This window comes from Neocloeon triangulifer, unplaced genomic scaffold (genome assembly GCF_031216515.1).
Source record: "Neocloeon triangulifer isolate White Clay Creek 2 clone unplaced genomic scaffold, ASM3121651v1 ptg000008l, whole genome shotgun sequence".
In the NCBI taxonomy this organism is placed as follows: domain Eukaryota; kingdom Metazoa; phylum Arthropoda; class Insecta; order Ephemeroptera; family Baetidae; genus Neocloeon; species Neocloeon triangulifer.
The window spans coordinates 801910-815262 of NW_026775550.1; the positions used below are offsets into that span (position 1 = coordinate 801910).

Consider the following 13353-nt stretch of genomic DNA (forward strand, 5'->3'; position numbering starts at 1 on the left):
AGCCTACGCTGCTCGAGAGCTGATCGCCAGCAAGTTGCTCTCAACTCACTAGGCCGGCAACTAATTGAAATAAAAAAGCGGCTTATAAACAGAAGGTTAGACCAGGTTCGCGCAACAATCAAAATTTTCTCCGATTGTTGACATTCTCAAAACTTGAGGCCGATGTAGATTTGTAATGGATTTAATTAAGGTCATGTATTTTATCGATTTTAATACAATATTATAATGATTATTATGATTTTTATTATTTTCTCCCAATATTTCTAATTTATAAAAAAAATCAAAGCTATCAATTATTCAAAAGAATCAAAAGGGTCGTGTCTCTGTTTTTATATTAAAAGAGGTGCCGGCAACAATGGCAACAATTAAGTCAACAATGGGATTTGAAGGAACAAAAACAGCACATTTTGGAGTTGTTGAAACGCGACGTTCCGTGCTTTTCGATGTCTTTCTCAGGTCAGCGGTCACCAAATTGCAAAAATTTAATACAATCATATTATATTATAATTTGCCTATGTAATAATGGACCTCTTGCCAATTCGACCTTCTCCTCCAATTTAATAATTTGACCTTTAACCCAATTTAATAATTCGACCTTTTACCCATTAAATTTCACCTTTTGCCCATTTGCCCATGTGAGACGTCATCGCTCATGCGCAGAAAAATTTTACCCCCAGAACTCACAAATTACATCTACTCAACTAAAGCCTCCCGCGCGACAGTTTTCTGTCAGCCGCGCCGCGCAAAAGGTTTTCGAGAACAAACGTCGAGACGCACGTGCGCTGCACATTATTCCCAGCAAGGACCTCTTTTTTTATTTTTCTCCTTTCATACGCTGGGCTATTCAACGCGATTTTCGACATGAGCGAATTGCGACACGGTCGTGCCGTACTTATGCTTTTTTAAGCGCTGCAAACATGAAAGAGCGGGGACTGATTAAAACAAAGAGCGTTTCGAGCGTGCGAGAAGGAGCGAAGAATTGCACTGGTGCAGCTGTGTGTGGTTTGCATTTATTATTGTTTGCCGTCGCTCACCCCCTTTCTGCAACACAACACTGAGGCAAAGTCATGGGAATTGGCAATGACTCTTTTATTATTTGCACAACAAACGGAGAGAGAGAGAGAGAGCAAGAGCGAGTCGTGTCTTCTCAGCTTTTGCCACGGAGAGCATGTTTAATTATGTGTGGCCTCTTTTCTCTCTCTCTCTCTAGGCAGCCACTCTGAGCGAGATTCTTGCCGAGATCTGACGAATTCCTCAGTTGACTTGAAATTTTGCGCTTCTTGCAAAACGCGCGTGTCGGTCAAAAACAAAGGCCTGCTCTGCGTTTCACAAAGTAATTGCACACCAACGGATCAATGTTTTCGTCTCAGTATGACAAGTTTTAACACAAGTTGCTAATTTTTATTTAATTATTTGTTCAAAATTTCATTAAAAATTAAAAATACTGCAAAGGAAAATTAAGTCTTAAACTAAATCATAGAAATTTCTCACATTAGCCAGAAAAAGAAGCAATAATAATAATTATTTTTCCATATTTATTATGTTCATTGGTGTTTTGTGATTCTTTAAAATTGCAATGAATTTTAAATGGAAATATCTCAATTGTTATTTTATTTTTAAATTTCCTTTCAAATTTAAATGTTTGCTAAAATCAGAACCCAGTAGAGAAATTCGAATTAAATTTGCAAATCTTAAATGTAAAGGTGCAGTAATTTTTTTTAAGTTATCTCCAAGACAGTTTTAAAGACTCAATTTGTAATAAAAAAAAAAAAAATACTTGACAGTAATATAAAAGTTGTTGCGTAATTCATAAAATATTTTGAGAATATAATTTAGGTTATCCAATTTAATTTAAATCTTGTTAGTGTGAAAGTAAATAATGTAAAATTCGTTAAAAGAAGGATATTTGCTATGCCTACAATTTATACACTTAAAATCGCTGAAAATCATTTACAAAAAAATTAATAATAATTTGATCCTCTGTCAAATATCTCTACTTTTATTTATGAATAAAAAAAATAACATGGAAATAAAATAAGATAAATTATATTGGGGGATGCCAAGTTAGCACCAGCAAATCCTATCAGCTAAGCTAACTTAGGATGTGAATATATCACTCGTTATTTTTTACAATTTTTTAATTGGAACTTCTTACTTGTTTGCTGTCATTATGCGTTTCTCTCATTCATTGACTTTGTTTGCGAAGGAGCAAAGAATGATTAAAAAAATACATAAAATGATATCATATTAAAATTTTTTTCGTTTTTATTTTTATTATTGTTGTCAATTCAATTCAATTCAATTCAATTTGTTTTATTCTCTACATAACAAGTCAAAATAAAATACAAAAAAATTTTATAGGCAATTAATATCATTATGAATCATTATTAATGAAATGATTTCATCCCCCTTTACAATTTATAGAAATGTGGAGTTAGTGGAATACTTCTTTTTAAGAACAATCTGGTCATTTTTTTTTTTGCAACGTTTATGTTTTTATAGATATGGTCAATAAAACATGCCACAAAATGCACATTTGGCGCGGGGTGGATCATATTTCAACAGCCCCTCCCTGTGCCAACGAAACTAATCCATAGCAAAGCTACTTGTGCCCTCTCATTCTTTACATTTTTTCCTGTCATGTTTTTGCAGCGAAATGCCCCTCAACCGAGTGAGCGCGCCGGTGGCGATGGAGGCGCAAGTGAGACGAGGTCTGACGGCTCGGCCACCCTCGCCTGAGCACCAACTCGCGTCGCCCAAGCACCAGTCCGCCTCCTCCATTCCAGCCCTTCAAGAGGTACTTGAAGAGCCTGTCGAAGAAATGGTGAGTGATAAATTTTTTCTCCTCCTTCTTAATTGATAAAAGTTCCGACAACGAAAACAAAACACCATAAACTTTCTGAAAAAAAGTGATGAACGGCTGCAGATGTTTCTGACGGGCCTGCGGCGAAATTGATATTTTGCTGCGGCCAGGAAAGAGGTTTCGCCGAAGGGTCGGTTTATCTAATCTGGTCACGTGCTCGAAGCGGAACGGCCAAGACTCGGAGGTCATTTTTCTCGGCCCAATCTTGATGCAAAATTTCCGACGTGCAATCAGGGTGCGAATAAAACAAGAAAGAGAAAAATGGGCCCATAGGCGCTGCAACCCTTAAAAACTGCGGCGAAAATTAAGCAGATTCAAACAAAAAATCTCTTCAAATTATCTATTTCATCGTTTTTTTGTTTTTCAATGTTATTTATATATATCATTTAATATCATTAAAGTTTAATGATTTTCAAATTTTTTGTATAATTTGATAATTTACAAAATTGCTGAAAAATGCCGAACAAAAAATAATAGTTTACTTGGAAGGTCGATTTTATAAATAGATTCAAATTCTAATTTTGAAAAATTTGATTCCTCCAAATAACATGAATTGGTTGCTTAGAATAATTTGAAAAAAAAATATTATTTCTGTTAAAATTTAAACGAAAAATTCACGCAAAAAAGCAAAAGGTGAATCATACATACTGAAAGGTTTCTTAAATAAAAAAATTATTTCATAGCTTTTGTTAATTTTTGTAAAGCCAATACACAATACTATTGAATGATTTGTTACTGTTTTAGGCAAATTTAAAATACCAATATTTGCTAAGAAAAAAGAACAATGAAAATTAAATTTGGAAATATTTCCTTAAATTTTGATTGCCCTAAATTATTCTTTCCGCTAAATTTTATAACTTCTTACTTAGAATGATTTAAAAAAAGTTTATGTCAGGACAAAATATTAAAGAAAAGAATTTGCAGTTTGGGGTTCAAATGGAAGGGTTGAGGTCGAGTGAAGAAATGACGGCCGCCCATTAATTTTATTCACGGTGACGTTGTCTCTCGCTCACTCGGGCTCCCGGTGGAAGAAATGTACGGTCACGTGTGGCCACGTTATGACACTTATGTGTAAACACTGCACGCCCCCCATTCACCCGCCGCGGCTCTTTTCTTATCGATCAGCCTGCGATGGGCGTAAATGAACGCCGGACGGTGGCCGACGATGACCAGTAGGGTGTGCGCGCTTGCCGGGGTTGCTTCTTGGTCTGGCGCGCGCTTCTCGTAATTTTTGCGGCAGAAAATTCGCGGGAAGCGCTGCAGGGTTGAATCCAGCGTGTGGACTCACAGGAGAATCATGCGGCTAAAGCGGTTCCTGGGTTTCCGGGTCCTGGCCAGACCCAAGTCGGCGCCCGCGACCAGGGCGCAGCCCGACACCTTCCGAAGTTCACATCACTCCGGAAGGGAGAGCAGCCGGTCCAGGCGCAGGAGAAGGGTAGGATTGAAAAGCTAAACAAAATTGTTAAATCATACAATTTGTAAACCAAAATTCGTCTGGTATTTGAACCAAAATTTAATTTTTTTTCCAAAAATTTTAGCAAGATTATTTAATTGTGTGAAAAATTATTATTTTTTTTTAATAATTTTGATATTAATATTTTAATTGCTTCATAAAAGGCAATCTCAATTATTAATGTTTGACAATTACAATATTTAAAAAAAAATAATGTAAACAAAGTAGTATTATATAAATTAGATCTTATTTTTTCTATTTTTTTTTTAGAAAGAAATTTTAATTTAACTAAGAATTTTATTAATATTAATTTTTATTGCTAATGAAACAGATCTGACTAAGATTTTATTTAATTTCATTATTTAAATAATTACATTGATTAACCAGAATCATAATTTTATTTAAACCTTTTTTGTAAATATTTAGAGAAGAGTTGGAAACGCATTTATTTATCAGCATCATGAGGCTTTTGAGGAAGATTCCGTCACAATAATTACGGCTTTGTTGTGTACAGTTTTGATTAAACAAAGGGCAATGTTCCGTGAAGATTGTGTTGCCGAAGTGCATGTGCATTAATGTATCCGCCTAAAAATTCTCACGTCGGTCGAGATCTCTCGTCTCGTCTCTCATTAAAATTAATTCCGTGCCGCCTCGTCGCGTTCGCCTCTCTCGCGCGCGCACATTATTATTTCGTGGTATTTATAACCCCCGTGTGCACTTAGAGGGTTGCATGCAAATCCCTCAGGGGTGGGACCAATTTGCGGCCCCGTCAATGAGGCTCGCCGTGTGTGCCGAGTGGGCATCCGCTCGTTAGTGGAATTAACAAACTGCGCATTTTTAATGGAATTACTCGCATTTCCTCCTTACACCGTTGACACCCCAAAATGAATAAAAAAAAGTAGACTGGAATCTTATAAGTTTGGATGAAAGTTCAATATTACATAATGAATTGCCTATTCCAGATTTTTAACAAAATTATTGAAAAATGACGGAGAAATTAAACTGGTATTTTCAATTTTGATTGTAAACTACTTAATGGGATGAAAGTTCAAACTTCAAACATACCTTTGGCGGGAAAAGTCAAACTCCTGTTTCAACGTCTAACCTATAAAAAAAGTTGCTATAAAAATATCAACTTTTAAAAAGCGATTTTGACTTCAGTGAAGATAGTTTTCATACTTTCAGAATAAAAAATTTACAAAATTACTTATGTGAGTCTTTAAAGTTTGAAGATTTAAACTGTTTTGAGGAATCCTTATTGGCGTATTCAAATCAATTCCTTTACAACAATAAAAGTAAATTTTAGCAATTGATTATTTTAACCACAAATTTTTTTTTTTAAACTTGTCAATAAAGTGTCCTTTCTTTAATTCTGTTTCTCATATTTCGTTTATCCTTAGGGATAATTTAATATTTAAAGATTTTATTGAGCAAACTTTGACATTTTCCATCACGAAGAGTGCAATCAAAAAGAGCTTTAGAGAAACATTTATATGTTGCGAGTGAAGGTTCGAGTGCGTTGTGATTAATGACGATAGAAGTGCAATCAGCTAATGCGTCTGCCGCTAGTGAGGGAGAGACGAATCACGTTCACACACAGTAATCGACCTTTGGGGAGTTCGGCTGCAGTTCCCAGGTTTGACCCACTCTTGAGGAGCAGGGAGGGGTTGTTGGTTCGGACGCGCGTCCAACCCATTTCTACTGCTTCCCATCGCTTCATGGTTTTAGCGCTTGCTGCACTAATCATCATTCCGATGCAAAGCCCTTCAAAGCAGACACGTACTTACTCCCTCACTAGAGGGTGCTTATAGGATAAGTGCAAATGTCTGCCGAAATTTTATCTATCCCGTTTTTTGACCGAGTGAAAAAATTGCTCCTCGCTCTGAAAGGGGAAATTTAGAGGCGTTGCCGCAGAGTATATTGTTGTAACTCGATCGGCGCCCATCACAATCAAGTAACTGCCGCCGAAATGATCGAATTACCAAACACAAGTCAACCGGTGGCAACAGCCTCGGAAATTAATGCGATCGATGGATAAATTAATTAATTATGATCGCGAACCCAGGATGTCAGAATAATTGAGAACCAGTCAGCAGATGAAGTTTCTGTTGATTAATTTTAGTGATGCGTCTTGATTAAATTTATTTCAGTCAATCAAAAAATGGAGGACAAGAATTATTTACACTAAGTTTTCCTAGAAAATCAGTTTGATTAATCAAAATAAGAAGCTTTGCTTACTTTTATTACAATTTCATTTTACCATTACAAATGAAAGCCTGGGTAAACTGAAAATAAATTTGAGTTTTACCATAGCGAAGAAAAAATTATCATAGTTAAGCGATTTTTTGTTTGATTTGTTTTACGTAAATTGCAAAAAAAAAACGTACTTGCGAACTTAATTTTTTTTTATTTGTCACATTTTCTTATTAAATTTGAATAAAGCCGATTTCCATGGTATTGTAGGTTAAATCCTCCCACTGATTTGTGTCAATGAAGTGTCGAACGCCTGAATTTGGTTGAACTAGGCAAACTCCTTACAGATGGGCCACGCGGGAAGCCTAAATTACAATAATCTTGCTTCGTCGTATTGTTGAAATCAAAAAATTATTCCATGCACTTATTTTACTGGAATTCATAAATGGATCAAAATTTCTCACTGAAAAATAGAGGAAAAATAATTATTTGTAATCACAAACAGAAATTCATAATTTTTTTGGTTGTTTGCACAAATCTTAAAGTTTTTTTGCAGTTTTAAACATAACAGGCTGAGATGAGTATCTTAGAATTATTTTCAGCGAAAAGCTTTGTAGGCAACACTTGTGGCTGCATGGTCTGGGATTTAGTAGAATTATCGTCTATGCATGCTTTAATCGAGGGAGTGATTTTTATGGTGCTCCATTTCTATAACAGTAGCTACTGTTTTTCAAACTGAATTGAATTTGCAATGAAAATATGATCTCATTTCAGTTTGTAAATTAATGATTAAATTAAAAATTAATTTGTAGAGACAATTAAATTTACTCATCCTCAATTTACTTCATTCCTTCTATTATAATTACACATTAAATTTTGACACTTTTTATGATTTAAAAATGAAATGGAATTAAATCTTGAACAGGAAAATCAGCGCCAATTCCGAGATCAGTCCGAACTATCTCGATTTTACAAGTTCCGAAACCTTCAGGTAGAGGTCGCGCCGATGCAACCTGCGGCCAGGTGAGCCCACCTGAGCGCAGGTAGCAGGTGCTTTGCTCTCGTGGGGGATGCAGACTGCGGTGATGAAATCTCGCGGCTCCCCTCCCGATGGGAGGCAGGCCAGGCAGGCGTTATCATCTTTTGTGCTCAATTGGAATGCAGTCTGGTGCATTCTTATGTTGATATTCTTTCTTTCTTATATATTTACCTGCTCCGTCGGTCCGCCTGCAATGTTGCAAGATGCGAGCAGGACCGAGAAAGAATAAAAGGAGATTCCAGTGGCATTAGTTTCATTAATCCCCTCCTCAGGTGTGCCATTGACGAATTTAAATCTCGCCAACAGCAGTCAGTAGGCCAACAAGAGAAATCAAACTGTTTGCTCGTCGCCGTCGTCGCTCCGGGGAACGGACGGACGGACGATTTTCTAAAAACCCTTTTCTTCCATTGTGACGCAACTGAAAATAAATCGCCGAGCTTTCTTTGGATTTCTCTCCATTGATTATTTTTCCGCCAAAATCCGTATTCCGATGCAATTCACACGTTTTACAAGTAAATATCACAGTTATGGTCTGTTAAGGCCCAAGTGAGCATGAAACTCATTATTCCCACACCTTTGTGCGCCGAGTTGAAATTAAGTAACACGTGGAGGAAGTAGTGGCCGCAGAGAAAAGGGGTCTGCGCAGCTTTTGTGGCCAGAAAGAATTCGACCGGATAAAGGGCACTGCTTTTGGTATGCGGAAGGATTTGGTGGCGGAGACATTGGGCAAGACCTCAGAATCAAAGCGAGATGGTCTAGGCTTGGGTGTCATTAACAAGTCGCTGCCTTTGGCCTGAAATTAAATTGCAGTTAGAGAAGGAGAGGTCAAATATTTTCATTAAGAATTTCTAACGATATTTAAAATAAGCTTAAAAACATAGAAATATTAAAATGTATAATAAATTAAATTAGATAATTTCAAAAATTTTATTAATTTAATTATAAAATTATAATATAAATGTAAAATAAATTATGAACATGCAAAATTACTTTAATATCAAAATTGTAAAAATATGCGACTTTGATTGATTTAAAAACTTGTTGGAGCTGCAAACAATTCAGATTTTTTTGATGACACGGTGGAATTGAATTTTTTTTTTGTCGAGTTTGCTCATTTTCAATCAAGGCTTATTGAGCGCCGCGACCCTCTTGGCTTCCCTCGCAAAGGAAACAAAGGCTCGCGCGCGCAGCATCAATGGTACATACAAGTATGTACTTGCATACACAGATATTTCAGCGAGCGTGCCGACTGAGTGATTGCTGTGCCAGGTGACGTCATGAACTTGTTCTGGCCTTGATTTTGGCAAAAAGACCAAAATGTCTCCCGACGTAACCTTCTGTCGAGAGCAGGCGAGCCAGCGAGCAAAAGCCAAGCAATCCTTTGACTCTCGGTCGCGCGGACGGAGCAAAAAAAAAAAATCGCGCGCGGGACATTTAAAAATGGTCTTTGCGCGACTGCCAGCAGCGATTATAATTAAATGGAAAATTGTTTGAATTTTTCACTTTTTCTTAAATTAATTTGATTAAATTTTTGAACGAAGCAATAATTTACATGATTTCTTTAAATTAAAATTTAACGTGAAATCAGTCATTTGTTGCTATCAGAAAAATAAGAATCACGACTTTCATTCATTCATTCCCGCAGAAAAGTGCGTGATTGAATTTTTAATAACCCAGCGCAGGTGACAATGTATCACTCGAGGCAGTGCATCGCTCACTCGATCTCTAATTGAAATAAATTTAATTCAATTCGATTGAACTGAGAAAGATAAGCTTTCTCTTTTGCTGTTTGAATCATTTCATTTTAATTTGAAATCAAAGTTTTATTTTTAAACAAATCCCAGAACTTAATTTTTTCTAACGTGTGATTATTTTTCAAATTCTCATTTCATAAAAATTTAAAATAATAATTTTTACAGTTTTAATATGCAAATTTCACATATTTAAATTTTCAATTTATAGATCAATGACTGATTTATTGATTCCGATGCATCATATTCATAAATCAAGCGTCTCGAAACTCGTTCACGTGTAATTGGAGCGCCGTAATCAGGAAGCGATCTAATAAAGTTCGAGTCCACCCCTTGGCACCTGATCTTGAGTAAGAAATTTATTTTCCCGGAGCGGCAGCGAGTTTATTTTTCCTTCTTTACACCCCGGGGCCAGGAAAAAAAATCAAGTCTCTCTCTTCTCTCTCGCGTTTTTTCTGCTTTTTCCACACTCGCGTACACAGATTAAACGCGCGAGAGGCTCGTCGACAGTGAGGAGGCTCTCTTCTTTTGCTTCCCCTCTTCACACAAAAATCCACACACACCGCGAGTGAGCGAAGGAGCGAGTCCCTCTACCTGCCTCCTACTCTCCATCCTCGGCTGCCTCTCTCATAAAACGCTTTTTGTACCTTCGGCAAGCAGTTGGTCAAGTCGCCATGTTCGGAGGAGGCATCGTGTGAACAAGTGTGCGCCCGGATTGTCCCGAAAAAACCAACCGCCGTCTCGATCCGCCCAAACAAAGTGCCATATTATTTATCCGCGGGAAGAGAAGAAGGTTGTGTGATATTGTTTTTAATTATGTGGCGGTCGACCGGCGGATCAGTGCGCTAATCAGATAATGGATCAGCCATCTCCCCAAAGGATTAACGAAACCGAACAGGTACAAAAGCAAAAAACGCCCGAAAATTCCATTTTTGAAATTTAAAATATTGTATTTTAATTTTATTCAAGAGGAGGATTGTTTATTTTTGGGTTTTTGCCCAATTTTAAATTTGGATTTGCGCCCGAATTGGGCGATTTTGGAAATTTTGGGCCGGTGTTTGCAAACGGCTGTTGGTTTGTTATTTATCCGCGCCACGGCGAGCCGAACCGAGGCTTTACTTCTTTAGTAGTGGTGAATGTTGAAGGCCGCGAGGCAGGTGAATTCCAGAGAGTGGTGGAAAATATTTATAGGCTTGGTTGAAAATATTTACACAGCAAGGTTTTTGAATTAAGCAGCTCTCGCGGCTGGCGTCGCCGCTGAGCTCCTCAAAAGCATAAATTGTCACTTTGCGATTTCCTCCGAACAGTCGGATGTGCGCGATCGAGACAATAAAAAAAAAATGCTCATTACACCGCTTTATTTCGTTTTATTTTGAGCCGCTGAGATTCCGTTTCGCGGGATTACGCAATCGCCCATAAATTTTCACCAAGCCTGAATTTCTTCGGTTCGCGAGGGCCCATATAAGAAAGGCACAGACAGACGCTCGGCCTTTTCCTCCGCATAGAAATTTTCATTTTAATGGCTAAAGACGCCAACCTTGCTTGTGAATGGAAGGAAGCTTCAACTCGCAATTGAAATTCTTCTCTTGAACGTTTAAAGTTCAAAGGTTCATCAATCAAATGCTTACAAATTCCACATCTTTTTTTAACGAAGTTTAACATTTAAATTCTTAATTGAAAAAGTCCCAGGCTTTTAAGCAAAGCGTGGTTTTTAGCGATTTATTTTTACTAATTCTGATAAAATTTAAATAAAATTTACAAAATATTATTTATTTTCTTCTTCAAAAGGCAAAGAAGTAAAGAAGTAGCAGTTTCAATAGTAAAAATTACAACTCTGAAAGAAAATACTTAAAAAATTCCACACAAAAAGTGTCAAAATAGTCCAGAATTAATAAAAAAAAATTTAAATTAGCTTTCGCCGCCACGTTGATTATTTTCTCTGGTTTAATTTCTTTTCCATTGAATCCTTTGTATTCTCAGTATGAATCGATTCTCTCCGAGCATATGCCAAATTGATTATGTCCATCCAGCTCTACCAACGCTCATTTCCAGCCAACCGATTGTGACAATAATATATAAATTAAATCTCATAAACTTCACAAGTTGCTGCCAATAAACCCGATGGATAAGCACGTAATAATTCTCGTCGTATTTATTTGTTGTTTGTAATTTCTTTCCTCGATCCATTTACTGTTAACCTTCTCTCTGACTTGAAATATATAATTTATAATTATATCGAGTACTGCTATATGAGAAAGAAAAGTAGAGTAAAGCGCGCCGGTGAGCTCTATGAGCGGCGAATTCCGTTCCGTCTGCCGATGGGTGTGACCCTAATTTATTTATTTCTGACGCAATTCAATTTTCATCAAAACCGATTTTTCGATAATGAACTTGTTGTGTAACCGAAAGACAAGCAGAGGCAATTTAGAAAGCTGTCTGCCGATCGTGTAGTCATCGTGATGCATGCACAATTGCAAGTTTTACTGGGCCATTGCTCGCTGTACCGTCCCAGACAATCAGTTTTCTCCTCACTATTTTAATTCTTTTCTATAAATTCGTCTCCATTCCGGATTCAACAATTCTCGTCAGGTAGAAATCGATCCAAGAAGTGATTTTGATGTTAATATATTTTTGATAATTTCCTTTGAGCTTAAATAAATCCCAAGAAACAAATTATTTTTATATTCATATTGTTTTTTATGATAATTTTTTAAACAAAGTTTTGCTCAGACTAAAATTAATGTCAATTTTGTAAGATCACCTTCAAATTTACATTTAACTCGTGCAAAACGATTTGGTAACAATTTTTACATTATGGTTATTAGATGAACCACCTTAATCATGGCCAAGATTACAACGTACAAGCTTTGTCGAGCAGGACAAATTTATTCCGCGACATTGGTTCTTGATCTAGCTGCGATAAATGCAAAGCACAACAGCCGAATTTGAATAGAATATGATTTATTCAGATTTTATGCGTCAAGGCTGCTTACTTAGAAGGACTTACTCATCAAACAGGTGTTATTAAAAATGTTCTGCTCTTGCAAAAATTTTAATCGAGTTTTAAATTTAAAATAAAAGAAATATAAATTTTCTGATACTTTTCCTGAAGGAAGTCGTTTGTCATTAATTTGTCTGTGATGCTGGAGGCCACAAATCAAAGAGATTAAAAAAAAAACCCAGCCACCTTTGCAGATCATAAATCAAGCGTTGAAAAAAAGTTTGATCATTTGCATTAGAATATAATTTGATTCACGTCAGTGGCATTGGCTGCTAAAACATGTCGGCCCGTCACTTGGCACTCCACGGTGGAATTAGAGGAGTGTCCTCATAGCAGGCAATGACGGTTTAGAAAATTCTGTCTAATGAAATAATTATAAAAAAAAAATCAAATGAATGATAATATGAAACAATCCAAACTGAGCTTAATTTGTTAAAATAAAAATAAAAAAGACAATTGACCAAAAAATTTAAAAAACCTAGGATTTTATTTGTCCATTTTAAATATTAATTTCATGTATAAAAAAAGGGTTTAGAATTTTTATTTTTATCAAGGACTGTAGAAAATCTTGAGTTTATTTTTCTTTTTATTCATCATTATTCATTTTTTTTAAACCAGTTAAAACTTATTTCAGTTTTGTTACGAGTTGCCGTAGAATTTAAATGGGTTTATTTAAATGGCCAATCCCTGAAAATAGAATATAATGGTCTTCTTGGTGATTAGGTGTGTTCGTCGACGAGTCGCAGATTATTTGCATGCGAGGGCTCATGTTCTGCTCACTGGAACACGTTGCGTGACCGCAAACAACAAACATCATTCCGAGCCTGTTTATTTCCCCGCTTTTATTATTTGATGGTCCAATTTAATGGATCTGTTTCCCACAAGAACTCGCTGCCAGCGCCGTGCAAATGACCGACATCTTTCTTCTTCTGATTACACAGATATTCTGCAGATCTCATTTTTTATTTGATCCGACTGCAGAACGTGCTGGATTTTTATTATGAAATTTTCTCATCATAGCTTCTTTTTATCGTTGTTAGTCAGCGGATTCAA

The 13353-nt window shown here is 36.3% G+C and overlaps 1 protein-coding gene across 12 annotated transcripts in view; it reads left to right on the forward strand.

Annotated features, from left to right (window-relative positions):
• The window catches only part of LOC132194950 (tight junction protein ZO-1), a 48525-nt gene that overhangs the window by 14694 nt on the left and 20478 nt on the right, over positions 1-13353 (forward strand). For 10 of the 12 annotated variants that reach the window (XM_059616562.1, XM_059616564.1, XM_059616567.1 and 7 more), the window contains one exon: positions 2653-2824. In XM_059616562.1, the coding sequence (XP_059472545.1) occupies positions 2653-2824 (172 nt within the window). Of the gene's footprint in view, positions 1-2652; positions 2825-4053; positions 4299-9953; positions 10198-13353 lie in introns of those variants that run through there. The other 2 variants (XM_059616571.1, XM_059616573.1) reach the window with 2 other exon arrangements.